The 24,310-nt window shown below is 42.7% G+C and overlaps 1 protein-coding gene across 3 annotated transcripts in view; it reads right to left on the minus strand.

Annotated features, from left to right (window-relative positions):
* LTK (leukocyte receptor tyrosine kinase) overlaps window positions 1-774 on the minus strand; it is a 110,077-nt gene extending 109,303 nt beyond the window's left edge. For 2 of the 3 annotated variants that reach the window (XM_080996485.1, XM_080996484.1), the window contains exon 1: window positions 584-773. In XM_080996485.1, coding sequence (XP_080852611.1) covers window positions 584-644 — 61 coding nt within the window. In that variant the 5' untranslated portion in view covers window positions 645-773. Of the gene's footprint in view, window positions 1-583 lie in introns of all 3 variants that reach the window. The other variant, XM_080996486.1, reaches the window with a different exon arrangement.
* Between the last annotated feature and the right edge of the window lie 23,536 nt (window positions 775-24,310).

Here is a 24,310-nt window from a genome sequence, read left to right on the forward strand (position 1 = left end):
TCACACCCCTTCCTTCTAAGATCTCTAATAAACCTGTTTTCTCTCCCCCACTCGGCCAACCCACACTACCTACACAGAAAGTACGCTTTCCTCTCCAGTACACCTTCCCAAAGTCCCCCCTTTTATGCATCCCTCACCCTGAAAAGCATCCCCAAGCAAAAACATGGGATTTGCACGAGGCAATCTTTTGCTTCTCTTCTGAAACAGCCTCAGCCAAAGCATGAGGCAAGCATTTTCAGCATCAGCATAAGATACCATACAGTATTTCTCAAGCACTACGTGCTAGGAAAACCCACTTTCAGTTTTCATAACTCAGCATTACCCCACTGCAAGACAGTCTGCCTTTTTTATTTACAAAATGTATATGATTCAAATGTATTTGGCAATGATCAGCACGGGATAAAACAGTCTAATGTGACAGCCACTTGGTGAGTTTCCTATATATTTCCTTTTTCCATTTAACTCTCCCCCCACACCCATCAACTTTCAAAAAGATGAAGAAAAAGAAGAGAAGTCCAAGTCACCAAGGCAGGCACTCTGTGCCAGGAAGGGATGGAAATACACCAACAACCAAGTGCCTTACCTAGAGTGGTGGTCCAGGGGACTAGCTGAAGGCAGAGAACCAGCTGCAGGAGGAAATCCATGACTTTGCTGGGTCCCCTATGACTCTCTGGCAGCACTGACCCTCTTCCCTGTGTGCCAGTCCTTCTCTCTAAGGCTCTGCAAGAGCTCTGATGTTAATGCTTGGACTCTTGCTGGCTTATAGAAGAATTCCACCTCCTGCTACGGGAGACTCTCATGGGTCCTAAAGCCCTCATGGTTTCGTCGCCCCCTGTGCATTCACCTCCTTCAGCAAATTCAAGAAGCAGAACAGCATGAATTATTAACACATCTGTGTGTCCATTTATTTAAACATTAGCATTCAGCTGGAAGAGCTGATTTTGTCAGCTGAGCACCCCCACCCCACCCTGAAACTGCCTAGGCAGAAACGCTCCAGGTTTGTTTGTAAGGGAGATGAAAGCCTGGGCAAACTAAGCTCTTTTTAACCTGGCCCCTGACAGCAGCATCTCTGTTAATTTATTTTTTTATATTAAATTTATATCCCACTCCTTCCTCTCAAAGGAGCCCCAAACATTGGAGTTGGGCTGTAAAAGCCAAACCCTAATTTTTCTTTAGCAGCTTCCATTATAGTAATTGCATACAGATGTAAACATTTCGATTGACAACCTTTGCTTATCACTTCACGTTCCCCACAGGAAAAGCCGTATTCCAAGATAGCCAAGCCATTTTTCTATCTGCCACAATTGCACAAAAGCAGATGGAGACCTCAGGCAACTTCCCATGTTATGCTTTTGTTGGGCATTTTAAAACTTCTATCTCCTCCTTGCATATCTGTGTTACTAATGGAAGAAGACACATACACAAACACTTCCTATAGATGTGTTGGCACTGACACTCGGCCATTGGAACCTTTCTGCTGCAGCACCTAGAGGTGCCTGTTTACTACACTTAATGGTACTCCCTTTAAGAAGACCATGTGTCCCCTGCCACTGCTATTCCGTGCTTTACAGCTGTTGCCACATTCTCGAAATGTTAGAGCAAATGAACAGACAACAGTTTGCCAACCCTGCTAAAAAAACAACAGAAATATTATGAGCGTGTGCAGTTTGACTTACTTAAATTATAGCACCACCACTGCTACAGAAATAAAAGGATAAAAGTGCCCTGTTAGGGTTTTTAAAAGTAAAAAATAATTATTGTACAAAAGGATAGTGTATTTTTATGTAAAAGTAATAAAATGGGCAGTGGTGACCATGTACTTGCCTGGTTGGCTGCCCCTTGAATATAATTTATTTTTTTTAAAAAATAGGAGAAAGGATACTGTAGCAACCAATGTCAGCTGAAGTGGTACTTCAGGTACTGATGTGGGACCTCTTTGCTGCTGTCCCCATCATCTCCACTCTTTAGTGTTTTGAGAAGGAGAAGAAGAAGAAGAAGAAGAAGAGGAGGAGTTTGGATTTGATATCCCGCTTTATCACTACCCGAAGGAGTCTCAAAGCGGTTAACATTCTCCTTTCCCTTCCTCCCCCACAACAAACACTCTGTGAGGTGAGTGGGGCTGAGAGACTTCAAAGAAGTGTGACTAGCCCAAGGTCACCCAGCAGCTGCATGTGGAGGAGCGGGGAATCAAACCCAGTTCACCAGATTATGAGTCTATCGCTCTTAACCACTACACCACACTGGCTAGACTTGGAGGAGGGCTAGACTTGAGACTTCAGGTACAGCTCTAGCTATTACTGTTCAGGTAGATACTTCCACAGCTCTAGAACATCAATAAGGAAAAGGTACTTCTGTTCTGTTTCTCCCCCACTCCCTTCATCCAGCCTTGGCTCCTGCCTGTTGCTGTTCAAAATGGCAGCCATGCTTGCTCCAGCAAATAAGGGAAGGATAGATTTGCTCAGTGGTAGAGCAACTGCTTTGCATGCAAAATAGGCAGCCACTGTGGTAAGTTGGATGGACTCACTATAAGGCAGCTTCCTATGGTTTTATATTTTGATTTTGTTCTGTGAACTGCCCTGAGACCTCTGGGTATAGGGTGGTATATAAATTCAATAAATAATAATAATAATAATAATAATAATAATAATAATAATATTCCTAAGTGGAATAAGAGTAGTTCAGGCAATCTGGGGAAAAATATCCACTGAATATTCAGGTTGCAGCCAACCATATGAAAAGAGGGCAGCCATTGTGGAACATTTCCACTATTTTATGACATTTTATGCAAACATTCCTCCAAGCAGTACAGAGCCCTGTATATAGTTGTCCTTTTCAAAACTTTTAAATCAGAGCCTGAATATCCAGGGATGCTGTTGTAGTGGGTTTCCTGTGTTAAGTAGGGAGCTGGACTAGACACTGGAGTCCTTAAGGTGGCTTTCAACAAATATTTAAAATCATAACAATAAAACCTTTCCATAACTAATCATATTAAAACTGCAGGGAGTGTAGCCTGGGGAAGGTAAAACCAGCCAACCAACTTTGTGTTTACTCAAGAGAGAGGTTGCTAAAACTGAGGAACTACATGTTATTTTATTTTATTTTATTTTATTGTATATAATTTTTATTAATTTTCCAATAAAAACAAATTTATAACACAATTAAACATTAAGAATTCATCACACATCTTTTTTCGGAACTACATGTTATTTTAAAGGGTCAGACAAAACCCCACTGACCACTTGTTTTGCTTGACAGGAACTGACTCAATGAGTTACAATACCCAGTTCTGGCCAACTGGCCTGGTGATGCCCAAGTGCAAGGGGTTACTTTGGTGCTTCAGAGAGTAAGGTATTTGGAGTAAGGCATCAGGAAATTGTTTGTTAGGCAAGTGTTCACATAATAAGTTGAAGATTTCTATTGATTCCTATGGGGAGATTTCTAATACATTCCCAACCACGGAATTTTGACCTCAAAATGATGGAGAAACCCAGAAAAGCCCATGAAAATCCCCTGAAACCTTGCAAAAGTCAAGCAAGGAGGGAATAATGTTCTCTTATTCATCTGATCTCTCACCCTTCCTCCATCCCATCATGGTTTCTAGTGAAACAGCTGCTGTGGACCAGCAAAACACAAAAAAGTAAGGCTTGTTTAAGGCTGCTTAATTGTTTACAGTACTACATGCAGATCAGACTGTGAGCCTATCTGAAACTGCAGCAGGTATAGGGAGGTCTGGGTACTAATTTCTTGTGTTTGGATAAGTGAATTTTTTTGTATAATGAGCATTTGGATAATGGGACCTGTGTGTCCTTTGCTTCAGCACCATCTTCAGTGTTTCTTTAAAGCTCAGGAGAGGAGAGGACACAGAGGCTGCTTTTACTTACACACTACCAATGGTCAAGCACAGATCCTGTAACATTAAGAGTGCATTCCACATTAGTTCCAGCAGTAAATCCAATGTGTTAGCATGTCAAGTTTAGTACCCACAAGTAGCCTCACTTCAGGGTCACAGCTTGTGAAGTAAGTTTATTTGTCAATAGGGATTACTCCCCAAACCTCCTACTAGCTTCATGGTGAGGAAGAAATGCCAAGACATGACCTTGACACAAAATAAATCCATCACCTCCCTGGAAGTATTTTCCAATGAGATTTGAGGAACAAATTGAAAATATTCTCCCTTTCTTTCTCAACACTGCAAATGATTCTGTTGAGCTGCAGTATTTTCATAGGTCTGGGTTATGTAAATTCAAATACTTTTATGTTATGAAGGGAATTCTCACAGTTACTAGTTCAAGTTGTACTGCTCCATATGTAGCTATTTCCACACAGGTCTTGCAGAAATGAAGCTTGAAAATGTGGAGGGGTGTGTGTGTGTGTGTGTGTGTTGGGTGGGGGGCTTCCAGTATGAAATTTAGAAAAACCTACTCATTTGCACTGGGTCATCTCACAATATGGGACAGTGTAGAAATAAAACCGTCCAATTTTGGGAGCTTCTTTTGGGCTCATGCTCGCAATGATCAGAAAGGTAAAGGTAAAGGGACCCCTGACCATTAAGTCCAGTCGCAGATGACTCTGGGGTTGTGGCGCTCATCTCGCTTTACTGGCCGAGGGAGCCGGTGTACAGCTTCCGGGTCATGTGGCCAGCATGACTAAGCCGCTTCTGGCGAACCAGAGCAGCGCACGGAAACGCCGTTTACCTTCCCGCTGGAGTGGTACCTATTTATCTACTTGCACTTTGATGTGCTTTCGAACTACTAGGTTGGCAGGAGTAGGTACCGAACAACAGGAGCTCACCCCGTCGCGGGGATTCGAACCGCTGACCTTCTGATTGGCAAGCCCTAGGCTCTGTGGTTTAGACCACAGCGCCACCTGCGTCCCCAATGTGTTGGCAAATCAGCAGCCACTGGTGAGATGGTTGACTAGGTGGAACTGCTGGCTGTCAAGGCAATGGACTGGAAAAGCTGCACTTATCCATAAATACTGAGAAATGACAGCAGAGGCAAGGGATTCCTGAATCAGCACCATGTAAGCATGTGGTTGCCAACCAAAAGGGCCTTCCCACCAACCAGGACTGTTAAAGGTAAGAGTATTTTCTAAACAGGCATGAGTTGCTGAAGGTAGCTATTCCATGCTAAATAGTTAAAAGAAAAAGGCAGTGCAGCTTCAGCATTAGGTGTACTGGTAATTAGCTTGGAAACTGAAACGGAAGTGTGGAATGCCTGCACAAGAGGAGAGAAGAATGAGGGAATACAACCATGATCAGAATTATTAGGAGCAGGCATGCCTTCTTGGCACACGATAACCTACTCCTAACTTCCTGACTTTGACCTAAAAGAACATCTATAAATAAAAGACCGTGGCCCAAAAAGGTTGCCAACATCCCCAGCAAGCCAACATAGAAATAGACTCATTTTCCCCAGATCTGCAAAACCAGCAAGCACATGTCAGATCCAATATATGCAAACAGTAACAAAACACATCTGAAACTCTCCAACTGAATTACTCTTTAAATCTGTTTCCCATTTAAACGATGTCTAATATCTTCATCTTCCTGTTTGGATTAATCTGTCACTTTAGTAATAATAAAAATAAAAAGCATCTTATTTCTGCTGAGGGATGTGGAAGGCATCAGGCTCGGTTCAAAAACAAAAACACCAATAGCCACAAACACTCATGCTGATCCCAGAATCCCCAAATAAGAACATGTCAGCCAAAAAAATTATCCGCTGAGATATTCATTCAACACACTTTCAATTAATTAGAATGGAATGCTGAGTAACTTAATGGAAACTTATTGAGCTGTTCCTCATGAAATGACATTGATTTGGGTTTCACAGTGATGTCCTGAATGTCACTAAAGTAGATTCACACAATCATTGTAGCATGGTGTGTTTGGCAGTTCTGCAGCACGTTTCAGTAAACAAAATGCTTTACCCTTCTTATTTCATTCATGTGGTAACTTTAATTTCATTTTCCAGTGTTCCCTTCCATTTTTCCTCATTTCCTTCCCCCAAATCCAGGCCTAGGCCAAGTATCAGTTGCCAGACTGTCTTGCTTTGTTGTGCCTTAACACTGTAGAGAAAGCCCAAGGATAATTTGTTTACTAGAATTCAGGAGCTTTGGGAGCATATGACTGTAGCAAGATATGGGTAAGTTGCCAAGACTATTTCAGCTTAAAACGTCAAGAGACCCAAACTTGAGAACCCACAGTAATGTAATTTAGCTCAATTTTTCCAATGTGGAAAATGTACCTGAACTGCTCCTTGTGTTGGGCTCCTTCAAATAAATAAATAAATTTACAGCTGAGAGAAGCACAGCGAATATTCTGAACTGAAGGTAATTTAATGAGAGGAAAATAAAATAGGAGATGTCTTTCGTCTGTATTTGGATGTGGCTGCTTCTGTTTAGTTTATGGGACAGATGCAGGGCATGCTGAATATGGTCATCATATAATTCAGTTTGGGTATCCTTGCAACACTTTTGCAAAAAGAAAAGGACAAAATATCTGCCTTGTTTGTTTGCTTAGGCAAACAGAGAAGTAATTTAAACAGAAATGCAACCAGTAGCAGTTGGACTAGCTCTGCTACCATGCCCTCACTGCACTGCGCTCCCAGTGCCTCATCTCTCACTTTCTGGACCGGCTGCAACACTCAGTGAGCAATGCCGCAATGCCTGTACTGCAAAGTGCTACTGAATACAATATATCTCACAAGTCTGTGACCAGGTGGCCTCTGTGCCTGCCCAGTGTGCTGTCTATTGATGGACAACTTCAAAGCTTCTGCTGCTCTCCTTTCTTATAAGTCTTCATGCTTAAACTGGACCTGGACTGCACAGCCCTTCAAACTAGGGGTGGTAATTGTTTTTGCAATAATTGAGTTTGCATGTGAGCTGAGCCCTGTTTGCTCACATGAGTCCATTTGCGAGTTTTGCAATCAGGTTTCATGCACAGGTTAGCAATATTTAGCAGTATGAGTAGCTTTGGTCACAGAGAAATAATGAGTCAAAGGGCAAGTTTATTGAACCAGTCCATTATAATTGCACAACCCATTGCAGTTTCTGATCTGCTGTACTGTTGAATATTTATTTCCTTGAACCCTGTTGAACTGAGGTGATGGCAGTAGCCATTAGCAGATGAACCTCACCCCAACTCAGAATCAGTTATTTTGGCTTTTATGCCTGGCATCCCAGGGATAGCATTCTCACAGGAGTAACCTGGCCGGTGTTTATTTACAAGCCTTCATGTCTGTACTGGCGGAGGCTGATTGGAGTTGTAGTCTGGAGGGCATTAGGTTAGCGAAGGCTGTATTAGAATTGTAGCTTTCAAAAGGTTCTCATAAGTCATCTACTCCACCCCACTCCTGCCAATCAATTCCTGAGACCTGGCTATCCAGCCTCAGGGTAAAACCTCTAATAAAGGAGACTCCATCATCTTCTTAAGCAATCTATTCCAATGTTGAACAGCTCATACTGTTAGGAAGTTCTTCCCAATGCTCCTAAAACTGAAGCTCTTGCACAGACCTTTAAAACACCCATGGCTAAAGAAGCCAATCACAAGCATCTTTTACCCATTATGATTGTTTCTTACCATTTCCTTTGGCTGTAGATGTTTCCACAGTACAGAACAAGTGGATTCCAAGCCTCCTTCTTCCACAGTGAACGAGACACTAAATTGCTTGGCAGGTTTCTAAAACTTTGGAGGCTATTCAATGTGGATTCCACATAGTGGTTTGTCGAATCTGAGTCAGCTACATTGCAAAGTCACATGGATTCACCATGAATCAATAAGGGAACAAGGCACATTGTTCTAATTCTAATAAACACATTCTAATAAACAAGTTATGCATAGAGGGGAGGTGCCCCATTGAACAGTTTGTCCCCATATTTATTGCTGTTTGCTGATCAGACCATAACTAAAACATTTCCCAGTGAGCATATATGCTCAGCGATAAAACACTATTCTGCAAAACAAGAACATCTCACTCTTGGAAGCATGGAGAGCATTGGGAAAAACCCAACATTTTGAATATAGCAACAACAACAACAACAACTACCCTCCTCCTGGCAAATTTCTCCCCCACGCTTTTTAACATCTATATGAAGCCACTGGAAGAGATCATCGGGGGTTTGGGCTGGGTGTTCATCAGTATGCGGATGATACCCAGCTCTACCTCTCTTTTAAATCAGAACCAGTGAAGGAGGTGAAGGTCCTGTGTGAGTGTCTGGAGGTGGTTGGAGGATGGATGGCGGCTAACAGATTGAGGTTGAATCCTGACAAGACAGAAGTACTGTTTTGGGGGGACAGGGGGTGGGCGGGTATGGAGGACTCCATGGTCCTGAATGGGGTAACTGTGCCTCTGAAGGACCAGGTGCACAGTCTGGGAGTCATTTTGGACTCGCAGCTGTCCACGGAGGCGCAGGTTAATTCTGTGTCCAGGGTGGCTGTCTACGAGCTCCACCTGGTACGCAGGCTGAGACCCTACCTGCCCGCGGACTGTCTTGCCAGAGTAGTGCATGCTCTAGTTATCTCCCGCTTGGACTACTGCAATACGCTCTACGTGGGACTACCTTTGAAGGTGACTCGGAAACTGCAATTAACCCAGAATGCGGCAGCTAGACTGGTGACTGGGAGTGGCTGCCGAGACCATATAACACCGGTCCTGAAAGACCTACGTTGGCTCCCAGTATGTTTCCGAGCACAATTCAAAGTGTTGATGTTGACCTTTAAAGCCCTAAATGGCCTCAGTCCTGTATACCTGAAGGGGCGTCTCCACCCCCATCGTTCAGCCCAGACACTGAGGTCCAGCGCCAAGGGCCTTCTGGCGGTTCCCTCACTGCGAGAAGTGAGGTTACAGGGAACCAGGCAGAGGGCCTTCTCAGTAGTGGCATCCGCCCTGTGGAACGCCCTCCCATCAGATGTCAAGTAAATAAACAACTACCTGACTTTTAGAAGACATTTGAAGGCAGCTCTGTTTAGGGACGTTTTTAATGTTTGAAGTTTTATTCTGCTTAATATTTTATTGGGAGCTGCCCAGAGTGGCTGGGGAAACCCAGCCAGATGGGCGGGGTATAAATAATAAATTATTATTTTTATTATTAATAATAAAATTTGCTTGACAAAATGTCATCTAGTAATCTCCCAGCAAACAAATCAGGATGAATGCTCAATAAACAGCTCACCTGGAAGCCTCCTATATTGCCACTTTGAATATAAACTGAAAAATAGACACAGTTTTTCAGACTCTTAATCTTAGGGTCAAGGGTTTGAGCCCCACCTTGGGCAAAAATAAAAATAAAAATTCATGCATTGCAGGGGGTTGGACTAGATAACTCATGTGGTTCCTTCCAACTCTACAATTTTATTATTATATTATTCACTGTTTCCAGGTGAATACTGCAAAAAGATGTTATTGCCCAAAGAATATTTTTATAAAGAAGACAATGTCAAGATATATCTGTGCTTGGTGTGATTTTGAATATTTGGATCTCATTTATGTCCACAATCCTATTAAATATGCAAATCACAGTATTACTTATTCACACATAAAAATAGCTGTAAAATCAGTGTCCATAATGTGCTTTCCATAATCCTGACAAACAAATAATTGATTCCGTCCCGTTACAGCTCCCCTGTATATTTTGCAGTGGCCCGGTACTCTCTTAGCCACCCCCTAATGTCATAATAATCATTCAGCTCATATACCCTCCCCATGAAGCTTCAACAAAGGTCTCACTCTTACTGAGCAGCAGCAAGCGAATTACCATTCTCTTCCTTCTGATCCTGGTAACTGCCTATCTGCCAGACAACGCAAGCTTTTCATCATGCACGGAACAAAACAAGCAAATTTGCTTCGGGGGATTTTTGAGGGATAGAACATGTTGTAGAGGCTAATTATCCGGTGTGTTGAAATGGGAGTTACTGGAATTATCAGATGAGGGATTCCCTCTGCACGGACAGGGAAGACTTAGGCAGAAGCAATAACAACAAAGAGAGGAAACATCCCAAAGGTGTGAGAAAATATCCCTAAATATCGCCCTTTGATCTCCAACACAAATATTTGGTGCATCTGCATTTAAAGTACCGTGGGTCCTAATTCCAGGTATATTGAGCATGGCTATATATCCACCCCTGGGTTTGTGCCTACTGTTGAGGGTTGAGGTGAGGCTGCATGCTTGAGCCCCTTTCTAATTCCTGGATCCAGCACAGATTCAATTCCTGACATAGCTAAACTAGCTTCCTGGTGAGGTAATGGCCCTCTAAGTATGGGCCATGAAGGGAACAAAGGAAGTGGCTCTGTGCCAGATACTGAATGGGTGCCCCTCCCCCTTCAACTCACTTTTAGTTAGAAAGACAAAGGCCAGAGTTGGGGTTTTTGCCTGCAAACTATAAGTGAGAAGCTGCAGGCTGGGCAGTTGGGAGAAACAGAGCCTGTGTACACTTGGAAATGTTGGCAGCATTAAGATAAATTCAACAGTAAAAAAGTTTTGATGGATGTAATAATGGAATACTGAATGGTTTAGTTTTTGTAAAATATGCAGGGATTTATGATATGCAAAATGAACCACGGAAAGAGAAGAAGGGAATTCATTGATATTTTAAGGATGCTTAAATGAGTTTTTTAAATTATAAAAAATTTAATAAAAATCATAAAATAAATAATAATAATAATATTACAGTCACCCTCCGGATACGAATTAAATTCGTTCCGGGGGTCCGTCTGCAACTCAAAAAGTCCATAGGCAGAGGCGCCGCTTTTGCACATGCAACATGCCGTGTTCCTGACCCGAAAGTTACATATTCAGAGCCGTACATAACTAGAGGGTACACTGTAATAATAATGGAGCCTGATTCCTGTTTGAGTACAAGGCTGTAGCTATGGGAGAAGAAAGACCCTCGTGTGGTGTTAATTTTGTGAGCCTCCCCATCGCAGGCTTAGGTTGTATAAATGAGTAAATAAAGCATATATCATAAAGACGCCACAGTCTCCGCTATCCTACATTCCAAAGGAAACACTGGGTAAGTGCTTCGAATCCCAAAATCTCACACCGCTCAGAGATTGGGGTGGTGTACCACAACATTGTGATGACACACTTTTAAAAACAACTCACATCAGATCACAACTTGCAATTGTTTGCATGCCCACACTTCACAGTTGTTAAAGTTAACAACGTGAAGCATTTTAAAAATAATAAAAAATGAACCAAAACTAATTTGAACTCATTCATGAAATGTAATTCAAAATAGTTTTAGGCTGTTTTTCTTGGCAGATACCCATTCAAATCAACTTACAGTAGAAAATAAAAAAGAAAAGAAGAAAAACCTAAGTTTAAAACAACCAAGCAACACCCTTCATAAAATAAACCTCAGCTTTCAATTTGCTACTTAGATGGAGCAATTTCATTGCAGTTCCCCTGCACTGCAAACGGTTCGGCTAAATGACCCTTTGGGTCCCTTCCAACTCTACAATTCTACGAGTCTACAATTTGTGCCAGGAGGAGTGGCTGCTCTGATTTGTTTTGGGAGGTCTCCTCCCTTCTGCAAGCCACCTGCCAATTCCTGAGACATTCACCCCTTGCTGCTGGAACTCAAATCAGTATGAGCCGTGAGGTGACCTGGCCCATCAGATGTCCCATTGTGTAAAAACCAAGCAAGCAGAAAGTATCAGCCCAACTCTACAGATTTAATCTTGGAATGGTTCCTGCCTGCTTTCTTTCACTATCCTAATTTCCTATTCTTTTAAAATCCCAATATGATGATATGTAATTTCCCATGAGAGTACTCCACCCATTCACTCTCTTGAACAAACCTTAAAAAACAAATTTGTTTCAACCTGCATTTAAAGTGTTGCAGTGTTCAGCTTTAAAGTGCTGCTCTGCTTTCTGTAAACTGGGCTGATTTTAATTTAAAAACAACAACTTTGTGCTGTTAATTGTCACTTGCAAGCTGACCTGGGAGGCTCTTGCCCTAAAACAGATGTGGGCAACCTTTGGCCCACCAGATGTTGCTGAGCTACAACTCTCAGCAGCGCCAACAAGCATAGCCAATGGCAAGGGGCGATTGGAAGTTGTAGTTAAACCACATCTAGAGGGCAAAAGGTCCCCCAAACCTGCCCTAAAAGGGGTGTATCTGTATGCATATATTTCTATATATACATACCAATATATAATGTCATTGGAATTCTGAGCTTTTGATATCTCTCTGTTTTTATTCTTGGCTTTATTAATATTCATGATTCTTTTCTTTAAAAAAAAAATACTTGTACTGTAGTTTTTATTCTTGGTTTGAGTGATATTGATTTTTTATACTTAAAGGGGGGGATTTCAATGTCAAGCTCTTCTTGATTGTTCCATCAGCACACATTTCTGCTTAATAAGTTAAGGATACAGTGCTACCTCAGGTTAAGAACTTAATTCGTTCCGGAGGTCTGTTCTTAACCTGAAACTGTTCTTAACCTGAAGCACCACTTTAGCTAATGGGGCCTCCCACTGCTGCCGCGCCGCCGCTGCACAATTTCTGTTCTCATCCTGAAGCAAAGTTCTTAACCCAAGGTACTATTTCTGGGTTAGCAGAGTCTGTAACCTGAAGCATCTGTAACCCGAGGTACCACTGTAATTTTATCATTTGTAGCCTGCCCATCTGACTGGGTTGCCCCAGCCACTAAAAAAACCTCTACCCTATAAAAGCTGCCAGTAATGGAACAATGCTTCTAGATGGAACAATTCCCCCTCTACTTCTTCCCACATGCTGTTCTGGGGGTTCTCCAGACCTGCCAGGGTGGATTTGGGGGACACTTGGTGTGCAAGAGGAGATAAGAAAAGGTAGGAAAGCCCCATTACACTAGTGGCAGTCCTTGCACTGTTGTTGTTTAGTCGTTTAGTCGTGTCCGACTCTTCGTGACCCCATGGACCAGAGCACGCCAGGCACTTCTGTCTTCCACTGCCTCCTGCAGTTTGGTCAAACTCATGCTGGTAGCTTCGAGAACACTATCCAACCATCTCGTCCTCTGTCGTCCCCTTCTCCTTGTGCCCTCCATCTTTCCCAACATCAGGGTCTTTTCCAGGGAGTCTTCTCTTCTCATGAGGTGGCCAAAGTATTGGAGCCTCAGCTTTAGGATCTGACCTTCCAGTGAGCACTCAGGGCTGATTTCCTTAAGAATGGATGCGTTTGATCTTCTTGCAGTCCATGGGACTCTCAAGAGTCTCCTCCAGCACCATAATTCAAAATAGTCCTTGCACTAGCTTCTGCTAAAGCACCCGGTTAATTGAATCCTGGCCATAGTTTTTATTTTCTAAGCCGCTTTGGGTAAGCTTTGCCCAGAAAAGCAGCAAAGACATATTTTGGAATAAAATACAAATAGAAACTTAAGTACCTTAAACAAAATAAATAAATAAATAAATAAATAAATAAATAAATAAATAAATAGTATTTCACTGCCACAAGCATAACAACAATTTATTATCTATACCCCGCCCATCTGGCTGGGTTTCCCCAGACACTCTGGGTGGCTTCCAACAAAATATTGAAAATACAATAAAACACCAGACATTAAAAACTTCCCTAAACACACACATTCTTCCCCTACACCCTAGTGCTGTGGCCCTATTCTGTTTCCAAAGGAAAGAGGAATTAGAACTGGGGGAGGTTTCTGGAAGACTTAGCTGTTGTCTACAACCAATTTCTATTTTATGTAGCACTTTTTAATTTGCAAACTGCTCTGTGGTAATTTACGGTGCTTGCCCTTCCACCCTCGTTCCCAGAGGCATTCTTTCCAAGAACACTGAGAGCAGAGGTGGCAAGGCTTTTCAGTTGTGGAATTCAGAAGTCGGCTGCAGGGTAGCAGCGCCACCTCATACGTTATGGTAATGTGATGCAATCTTTAGAGACTGTTTTTGCCGCACCCCAGAAACCTATAAATTTGTCTAGGCCAAATGTGTGTGTAAGGGGGACGGGACGGACCAGATTTTATTTTTTTTAAGTGTAATTTGACTCTGAACAGGCTACCTGAAGCAGCTCAAAAGGCACCTGTGCTCCTCCTGAACACTGCCCACTTCTCCTTTTTCACTTGTTATGCTGCACCATTGGAGACCAGCTGGCCATAATTTGTAATTAGGGAGGATACACCAGAAGATTGGAGTAGTATTGCAAGACAGGGCCCACAGCTGTCTTTTTTCATTGATTTTGACTGAGATGATGTGATGGGCAAGCAGCCACTGTACTGATTTCTCCCACGACCATCTTCCTGACTTGGAATGGGAAGTGCCAGTCATTTTAGGATTGAATTGGGAATTCCCAGATGTGTGCTATTGTGCAATTCCTGGTGGACACTTTTTTTAAAAAAAAGATGGATGCAATGCTCAGCTGATTCCTGAAGGCATGCCCTCTTTGTGCAAAATTAACGTGTTCAAGTCAACAAACCAGAATTCAGAGACAATGACAAAAGCAACCATCTACAGATATGGATAAGAACAAGCAGATTTGATCTTGAATTGCAAATATGCATCTGGGTGGACCAATGAGGGCAAATTCGAACAGGGGAAAAAACACATGGATTTCATGAAGTGAGGTCCAGATGAAATGTGATCAAACCCTTAGTTGGCCTATTTTGGAAGGGAGTGGGTTTCCCCCAGTGTATAGCTAACTTACTCAGGAGTAGGGGAAACTTCCAAGTTCCCTGCCTACTGACAGTCAATTCTCAGCCTAGCATTCACTCTTTACTTCTCCTTAGTGGCACAGAGATTGCAATTTTCACACATTTTAAACTATAGAGATGAGACTGATGTAGTCAGATAATGTTTGAAGAAAAAGGCTATCAGCACTGGAAACCCCCTGGGAAGATGAAAATTAGGAAGGATGCATCTAATTCTTTCCAGTCAGATGCACTTGTGGATGAGTATGTAAAGAGAGGGATATCATGACATTATGTCTAGTTATTCCAATCAAATATATGGGGTTCTGAAAGTAAGGGAAGTAAACCAGGGGCCCCTCTAGTTGTTGTTGGACTATTATCCATGTTAGGTGGAGAGGATGAAGTACAAAAGCATTTAAGAGCGGCACAGTTTCCCCCAAACCTGTCTTAAAGCAACAGGCTGCTTGTGTGCAGGCCTGCATTACAATTTCTGCCCAGAGAAAAGTGACCCCTAGCAATGATGCTGTCTTGAGATCCTCCTAGGAGAACAAGTCCCGCAACCTTGGTGCCACTGCTGAGTAGGTCATGTAGGTAAATACCGTGGGATAACCAGTCAACATGCTTAAATCTAATTAATGCATGAAGGGGTTAATACCATAGAATAGGCTGTCCTGCCAAGCTTAGCGATGTCCACTTCCCTTCGCCTTGGGGGGAACTAGGTAATCATGGCTTTGTTCCCCTTTATGGCCAATGGCCATAGCAACATAAAACAAGCAATATATACAATTAAAAAGACATCAATGGGTTCCCCTTTCAGTAAACTTGAGAAGCCAGCGAGTGAAAAGGTTTGAGCAGGTTGCTCTAGCTCAGATGCATGACTCTTACAAGCCACTCAAGTTCCTATACTAATAATTTACGAACTTTCACCACTTTGTAACTAAACCCAATAGCATATATTTCCACACTTTACTTTGCTGCATGTTTTGTGACATCATCGTTTAATTTGTATACTGCCCTTCATAGGGGCGGTTCCCAAGATAAAAACACAAAATACAGAATAAAAACAAAAGCAAAATAAAACAATACCCCCCTTGCTGGGATTCTCTCATCAAAGAGTATTTGCCCCAAACTTTGATCTTGGCATCAATGAATTATCCTTTCTATATACCTATTTTAAGATTGAACCACAAATACTCACCAAATGGTACTTATTTTATTTGTTTATTTCAAAGATTTACAGCCCAACCCTCACTTATGCTAATACCTGGGCAAAGTACAACATAAAATTATAAAAAGCATTTGTTTTTTAAAAAGTCTTTAAAAATTGACAAAGGTAACTAAAAACAGTCAAGCCTAGCAGAAGGCTTATTTTTTAAATTTTATTTCTTAAGTCTGAATAAATAGGTGTGTTTATTCTAACTTGGCACCAAAACGACAACAATGCTGACATCTGACTCTCTTGTAATGGCAAACAAGGTATTCCACAAATTGGGTGTCAGTACAAAGAAATTCATTCATTAATTTGTTTACAGATATTTGTTTTATATAAAGTATTTATAAGCTGCCTTGAAAGCAGACCTCAAAAAGTGATTTACAAACGATTGTTACAACTATATGTCTCAATAAGAAAACCATTATAGTGGTACCTTGGTTGTCAAACGGCTTGGCTCCCGAACAAATTGGCTCCTGAACGCCGCAAACCTGGAAGTGAGTGTTCTGGGGTTTTTTTATGGAAGCCGAACGTCCGACGCAGGTTCTGTGGATTCCAATTGAGTGCAGGAAACTCCTGCAGCCATTCGGAAGCCGCGCCTTGGTTTTTGAATGGTTCCGGGAGTCAAACGGACTCCCGGAATGGATTAAGTTCAACAACCAAGGTACCACTGTACTTTAAAACAGAAAAGGCAAGTGTTGGTTTAGAAGAAGCTGTATATGGTTCTTCTCAGGACAAGAAGGTTCTTCAGAAGCCTCTGTACCAGAGGACTTCCTAAGTTGATATTTTTAACCTCACTTCCTTACAAAACAGCTGTGAGTCAGTAGTGTAATAGCATTATCGTATTTACATACTGTGTACTGACAAAACAGAAGGGCATAGTTCAAGTAAGAAAGTCAGACTGTTAAAGAGGAATTTCTCTCTCTCAGTAAGTCAGCTGGTTACACTCACAATCAACTATTTCTGTATTTTTACCAAACGTGCTTCAATTAATTTTCAGAGATTTCAGTTTGAAAAGGTCGGTCTTTTGAGCTCACAGTTGTTTACACTATGTGCTCCCTGCGTGAGTTAAACTCTAAGTATGTAACAAGAGGATTCTATATCAAGAAATATAAAAGCAACTTTCAAATATGAAGCACCCATATGCTCAGCTTTCTATGTTTACAAAGTTGTGCAGGTATCTCACGAACATGGGATGTTGTGCCTCTGACTAAAATGCCTTCCCAGCGCATCTCTCCTTACCTCCTTCTGTTGCTCTCTTCAGTCTTCAAGAAGTTTCAACCACCTTTAGAACTCCACTGGCTGACTGGGCAAGAGGTGACACCTGCAGAGAAATAACTGGGATTTAAGGGCACCCTCAGAGGACTTGGGACCCTAAACCATTAAGCCAAAATGAATTAGGTTGCCCCTTCACTTTTACGCATACAGGTCACTGGGTATAAAAGAACAGACAAGTGGCCTGAAAATAAACTAGATTTCCAAAAGGAAAAAGTGATAAAGCAACCTTGTTTATCTATCTTAATAAGCTCAGGGATAATTCTAGATTCTTGGACACCAGCGTTATAATAACAAATATTTTACAGTTAAAACCTTTTGTTATGAGTGGGGGGTTAGAGTTAGAAAGATAAAAAAGAGTTGAACGCTAAGCCCATACACACACACACAGAGAGAGAGAGAGAGAGAGAGAGAGAGAGAGAGAGAGAGAGAGAGATGCTTGATTTCTGCTGAAATCCAAGGCTGCAGCTACGGCAGAAACAAGACGCTTTGGGGGGGGGGTTAATACTGCAAACCCCACCATCATGGGATCAGGTTGCATATTATGTGTAAATACACCATACATCATAAATACACCACAGTTTCCACTGTCCCTCATTCCAAAGGAAACACAAACCCTGGGTAATAATAATAATTTATTATTTGTACCCCGCCCATCTGGCTGGGTTTCCCCAGCCACTCTGGGCAGCTTCCAACAAAGATTAAAAATACATTTTAAAAAGTGCTGAGAACCCCAGAATCTCACACCACTCAATGATTGGGGTGGTGTGCAACCACATAGTGTTGTACTTGTGCAACTGCCTCTTCTCTTTCAGCTCCTCCCCTCTTCACATTTATTTATTTGGTGCATTTGGTATTACAGTTTTATTACCAGCAACCGCTCTTCTTCCACAGAGTTCAGAGTGGAATATATGAGTCCCTCACCTACACATTTTAGACTCACAACAACCCTGCTGAGGAGGTTAGGCTAAGAGAGAGAGAGAGAGAGAGAGAGAGAGAGACTGACCCAAGGCCACTCAGTGTAAATTTGAACCTGATTTTTGCCCCAAACTAAGCAGACATTCCAACCACCACACAACACTGGAGATTACCTACCCTTGCTGGAAATTTGGTCCTCTTCTTGAAGGGCCTCTTTCCAACCTGACAACAGAGGACTTTGAATTTCCCAATGCGGTCGGGAACCAAGACAGCTGTGGCACCTCCTCCTTGGTCCTCTCATTTGCATCCTTCCCTCCACCTGCTGTGCAGCACACCTGGAGTCCTGACTGCCAGATCAAGAGGAGCTGCAGTGACCTTGCCTCCCACTACATTGTAAAATAAATATCAGTTGGCAGGCCAAATGCAGCCTTCTAGGCCTTACTGTTTCCCCCTCAGGTCCTCCCCATTTCACACACTTTTTACCTCATATTTGCAGTGATTTGCACTCTACAGTGGTACCTCGTAGAACTTAATTCATTCTGGAGGTCCGTTCTTAACCTGAAACTGTTCTTAACCTGAGGCATCACTTTAGCTAATGGGGCCTCCTGCTGCCACTCTATTTCTGTTCTCATCCTGAAGCAAAGTTCTTAACCTGAAGCACTATTTCTGGGTTAGCAGTGTCTGTAACCTGAAGCATTTGTGCCACTGTACTTGAGTGCTTTTGCTTGGCTGGATTAGGAACCTGCCTTATACCGACCACAGCCCAGCTAGCAGCTAACAAAGTTTATTAATAACTTTACCATGGAAGCTTGTAAGGCAGTTTTAACACAAAGATGCCTCTCTGTCAAAATTGCCTGCCACTCAGAGCACGAGTAACATGCAAGCTGTGGAGGGAAAGCAAGGAGGGGAAAGCTGGATGGGCACACATAAGGACTCCTCCCTAATGGCCCATTGTGCAGCTGGCCCATGTGAGCTGAACCCTGTGGGGATCCTCTGTGGATGGGCCTTTTGTCCAGAGTGCGAGTGGCCCCATGGTTTTACTCTGACACCAATGGCAGGTCAAGCCCTTCTCTCAGCTGCAGCCATGCAAGCCCCACCGCATCTATAAACAAGAGCAAGATTTGGCAGGATAGCCACGGTTTGAAAGCTGGGCTGGGAGTTCGTTGTGTTCCGAGCACAGGCCAAGTGGAGTTTCAGCTGTGTTTTATGCTGCATCAGGAGAGCAGCGGGGGGAGCGGCAAGAGAAAACATTAATTCTGAAGATGGTTTTTCACACTAGCCTGGTTGCTAATGATTAAGGTGTGGCAGCAGATAGTGCCCCCTGCTGGGGCAGCATGGGAGCACAGCCAAATGCAGTCATCAAGTCGCTAGGAAGCGCCTCCTTCTTGACCCAGGCAGATGAAAGCCACACGCTGCACTAGCTACAGTTTTGTAATTATAAATCAGCATGGGGGATGCAATTACCAAAGGAAACAAGGCTGGGCTATTTTCTAGCACCAAGTTACCAGTGAGTGCAACCAGCCTCTTTAAGAGGTATGATTGATCGTGTGTGTGTGTGTGTGTGTGTGTGTGTGTCACATAGGCTGTAACCTTCATCTTGTCTGCATAGCAAGACCAAGCTGCTATGCTGAGTTGTTGTTAGCCAATAAACACAACTGTTGAAGTATTCCAGATTCCTGCTGCTTCTTGGTTTTAAACCACCACTGCCCTGCAGGATATCTTCAGGAGAAGAAAAGGCCAAAGGGTACACAAAGCTGGAGTGGAGTCCCGAAGGCAGTTGGGTGGCGCCTTGTGCGTCTCCTTCTGGCAACTCCTACAGCCAAGCTGGTGTCAACCGTATTGCTCTACTTTCCTTTGGATCACATCAACAAAGCCAAAAGAGGGGTCTTGTTGTCTGGGCAGCCCAGGACTTCCATATACTCCATGCCTAGGCTTGCGCCCCAGGGAGGTCACTTTGCTGCTGCTGACATCACAGTTTGGCTTCACCCCTGGAGGTGTACTCCACTGTCTCTTGAGACAGATGGATGACAACAACAACAACAACAACCTGGTATTAAGGCTGACCCTTTGCAAGATTTCCTCACACAGTGAGCACTCTCTCCAAACCTATGGGATACTACAGAGTTTAACTCTAAAGTAGCTAGACTTAGGCCAGGGTGGAAGAACCTGTGGCTCTCCAGACGTTACTGGTCCACAGCTCTCACCTTCATAGGAAACATGTGCATGGGGGAGTATTGCCAAGTGGTGTGGCTTTTCACATCCCAGGACCGCTACATTTCATGCAATTTCCCCTTCTATGGAACTGTTAAATGACAGTCAGGTACTCCTGAAGGGTCTGCATGGTGTATTGAGCCTCATGCTTTAAACTCAACTCCAGATGTTGCTTTTAATAAAGCTCAAGTCATAGAACTAGAAAGTAGAAGAGAGTAGCCTAAGGGTCCTTGAGGTTTGTGGGCTTTACAGGGGAACTGAAATATCCAGACATGGCTTTCGATAGACAAAATCAGTTTTCAAAAAACATATGCAAGGGAATAATAGAACACACACACCCTAAGTCTCTTTCCACCAGTTTTGCCCACTGCAGAAAACAGAAGACTAATATCAAGAACATCAGGCTGCATACACCAGAGATAAGCCCCAGAGAATCAATACTTTCAGGAACTATATTTTCAGCTATTGTTAAATGGCTTAACAGCAGATTTATTTTTATCTGCAGCTCAACCCCCAGTCTCGCCTTCTCCCTCAGATAGCACCTAACATTCTTTTCTTGTTTTCATCTGTTTCCAAACAACGTAACACCAGTCACGTCAGTTGCACTATTTCTGTTTTAAACCTGTGTAGGTAGAAGATTATTGGGGCTCAATATAGCAGCACAAGATTGAAGGGGGAAAGGAATCAGGATCACTTATCTGGAATCATAGTTAATGGCACATAGGAAGAACACAACCCTCACACAGCATGGACCATGTTCAATACAGAAGGCCTTGTATGTGAGCCCACTTCCTATTCACTCAGCCTGCTATCTCCTGCTGGCAATCAAATAGCTTCCCTCCCGTTCTTTAGAGCAAAAGCAATGCTAAGAAAATACTTGATGCATTATCTTCTCTAATCCTCTTCAATACAAGGCAAACGGAGGACCAAACAGCAACAGTGTTATGAGGTTAAAATGGTATGCACTTGTTTCAAACGGACAGTGCAAGAAATGTGAACATCTTTTTTAAAAAACAAATCTGAGACTTAGAGTACTTTTCTCTCAAGGAGCATATGGCAATTTGTGCTATTTTTCTAGAAAAAGAGGTGCCAGAGTTCATCATAAATGCTTCCCTTGTTCTCTTTTAATAGCGATGGCGCCTACCTGAGAGGTGCAGTTCTAGCTGAAGAAAAGCCCTGGGGGTGAGTGAAAATGAAACGGGGGGGGGGGGATGAAACTGGGTCACATCAGCATCATACCAGCTCTTATACTACTTCACAGAGTCATGGAGAATCTTAGGAACTGTAGTGTAAGAGTTCCGGGAATCGTAGGTCTATGAGCTCAGTATCCTTGGCAAACCAGGATTACATTGGGAGAAGCCATGACTGTTAAAGTGGAATAAGACTGCTTTTAATGACCTTAGTGAATCCTTAAAAGAATGCTACTGCTCCCCTTCAGTCCTTCACACGATTCCCTAATATTAATGGATTAAGTCAGGCTTCCTCAACCTCAGCCCTCCAGATTTTTTCGGTCTACAAATCCCATGATCCCTAGCTAGTAGTACCAGTGGTCAGGGATGATGGGAATTATAGTCTCAAAACATCTGGAGGGCTGAGGTTGAGGAAGCCTGGATTAAGTATTTCAATGGCCAGTTAGAAGTTGTGCCACTGGTGGAAGTTAACATTAGAATGAGTTGGGAAGCTTGCTTGTCTTAGCCAGGATAATTTATGAAAACCATAGTGAAAGTTGAAAATTAGAAGTAGGAAATTTTTCAGGCACAGGTTCTTGTTTGGACAAGGAAAAGTCTATTGAGATCAGGTTGCATTTCCCCTGAAGGAAGAAGTCTGCAGCTTGGAGGTCCTCTTGATGTATATTTGTCTTTCCAAAACTTTAAGATTTCTAGGCGTTGTGAATTACAACTTCCATCATTCCTGACTATTGGTCTTGCTGGCTAGGTCTGAGAGGTTGTAGCTCCTAACATCTGGAGGAAACCATGTTGGCTAGCCCTAGCCCAGCCTATGCTCCCAACCACTTTCAGAAGTCTTTGTTTTTCTTTCTGATTTAGGCTAAATATTCTTGTCCTGCGCTTTGTGTACAGTATTTGCAATCTCTGTGTTCAAGACAGGAAATCCTCATAGGCATGTGTCCCAGCTTGCTGTTTGAAATAGCAGCTTGTGATGCTTACTTGTGAGCAAAACCTCATGTGGATAGGTAACCAATTAGGTCGTTGAAGATTGGTAGTAACCAATTAGGTCGTTGAAGATTGGTATTAAAAGATCCCGGCAGCTTCAACCAGTTAAAATTCTGGCATTTGCAACATGGTGAGCTGTCTAGTCGGAGCTAGAAAAAGGCACTTCTGGCCACGGAGCCACCTGACACTCCAGGAGCAAGACTGGGTTCAAAAGGATCTCCAAGCTGTAAACCTTCTCCTTGAGGGGAATGTGACCTGATATAGATAAGAGTAAGCCATTGACCAATTCCTCAGTATAAGAGCTCATCTACCATCATCACATCTTTGTCTCTGACCTGAGCTTCCGTTTATTGATTCTTATCAGCTTGCCACTGGTTCTAGGCTGCTTCTCGGGGATTGGAGGAGAATGATATGACTGTCACCGTCAATTTACTCCAAAGCCACTGATGTCCTCCACCAACAGTGATGTATCAGAGTGGTTAACCTACAAATATTGTTGGACTACCATGCCCATCAGCCTCAGCCAACATGGTCAGGGATGTTTTTGGTTGTATTCTAAGAACATCTGGAGGCTACTGCTTAGCCACCCTGTTGTAAATGTTAAAAAGCACATGGGACAGAAGAGAAGTTAGTAGCTCCCAGATACCTCACAAGAAAGTTTCCATGGGATACAGATGAGCTCCACCCCTTCACCCTGTGAGAAGTGAAATCACTGAAAACAGTGGCACTTACTGCTAACCCTGACTGAAGAAGAGTACTATGGTAAATTGTGTCAAAAGCTGCTGAGGGACACATCCCCACGGTCAGTCTCCCTTGGACTATTCCACAACTTTGTTTGCATTAGAAACAGATCCATCTGCTAATGCTTTCTTGAAGTTGGTGAGGCTAAGTAAACGATGAGAGGGCAGGCAGTGTCAGCCAAATAAAGTGAAGCAAGAAAAGCCACTCAGTCAGCTCTTCTTTTTCTCAAGAGGCTCTGTTAAGTAAGTCAATCCAAAGGTAGCTGAAATGTTATTTTCAGAAGTCAGAGTAAGTGGCACAGAGAAGATAAGTGCTGACATTTGCCACTTCTACTGTCCTCCTTGTATGAGGCAACAGATAGGACAAAGCTTTCTGCTATGTGATATTGTAGTTGTGTGTTGAGCAATACTGATGAATATGAACTGGAAGAACAAGGGAAGGGATGAAGGGATGAAGACCTAAATGGCCTGGGACCAGATACCATCAGTGAACAGTTTCAGCCTGTTAAAGTCTCCCACCCACCCACCATGGACTTTGCTTTAGATCATCTTACGAGACCCTGCAGCAGCAAATACAGTCCTCGGAGGCTAAGTTCAAGCAGGGCTTTTCCAGTGGTGGCACCTAATGTTTTAGAACATTCTCCTTCTGGAGTACAAAGCCACATCTCAGCTGGCTTTTACGTCCCTTGTTCTTAAAGGCATTCAAGCAGTTTAACTATTGACTATAATGTCACTGCTTTCTGATTTGCTTTCATGGTGGTTTTTAGTGTTTAGCATTTAAATTGTTTTTTATTTTATAGGTTTGTTGACCAGACCAGATCAGAAGATGGGTTAAAAAAACTTTTTTTAAAAAAAGGAAAATCCTGACTCTCCCAGTGTTAAGAGAAGCTGCATTATCCTGTTTTGCTTTGGTGATAGATGTAGTGGTGTAAAAAAAGAAAAAAGAAAACTGGACTATCAGTATCTTTGTAATGAAAAATGGGCGCCATGAATCTGTCTGCAGTATACAATGGCTTTTCCATTTGCAGCCAAGCCAAGATGAATGAACAGAAAATGACTCTTCCTGCTCCCTCATCTCCATTTAAGTCTCTTCGGTAACCTTCTCTGGAAGAGAAACTATAGCTGAGGAAATTCTTATTATGCAAAGTTATCATTATGACCCTT

This window comes from Podarcis pityusensis (assembly GCF_964106645.2).
Source record: "Podarcis pityusensis genome assembly, chromosome: 1".
Taxonomy (NCBI): domain Eukaryota; kingdom Metazoa; phylum Chordata; class Lepidosauria; order Squamata; family Lacertidae; genus Podarcis; species Podarcis pityusensis.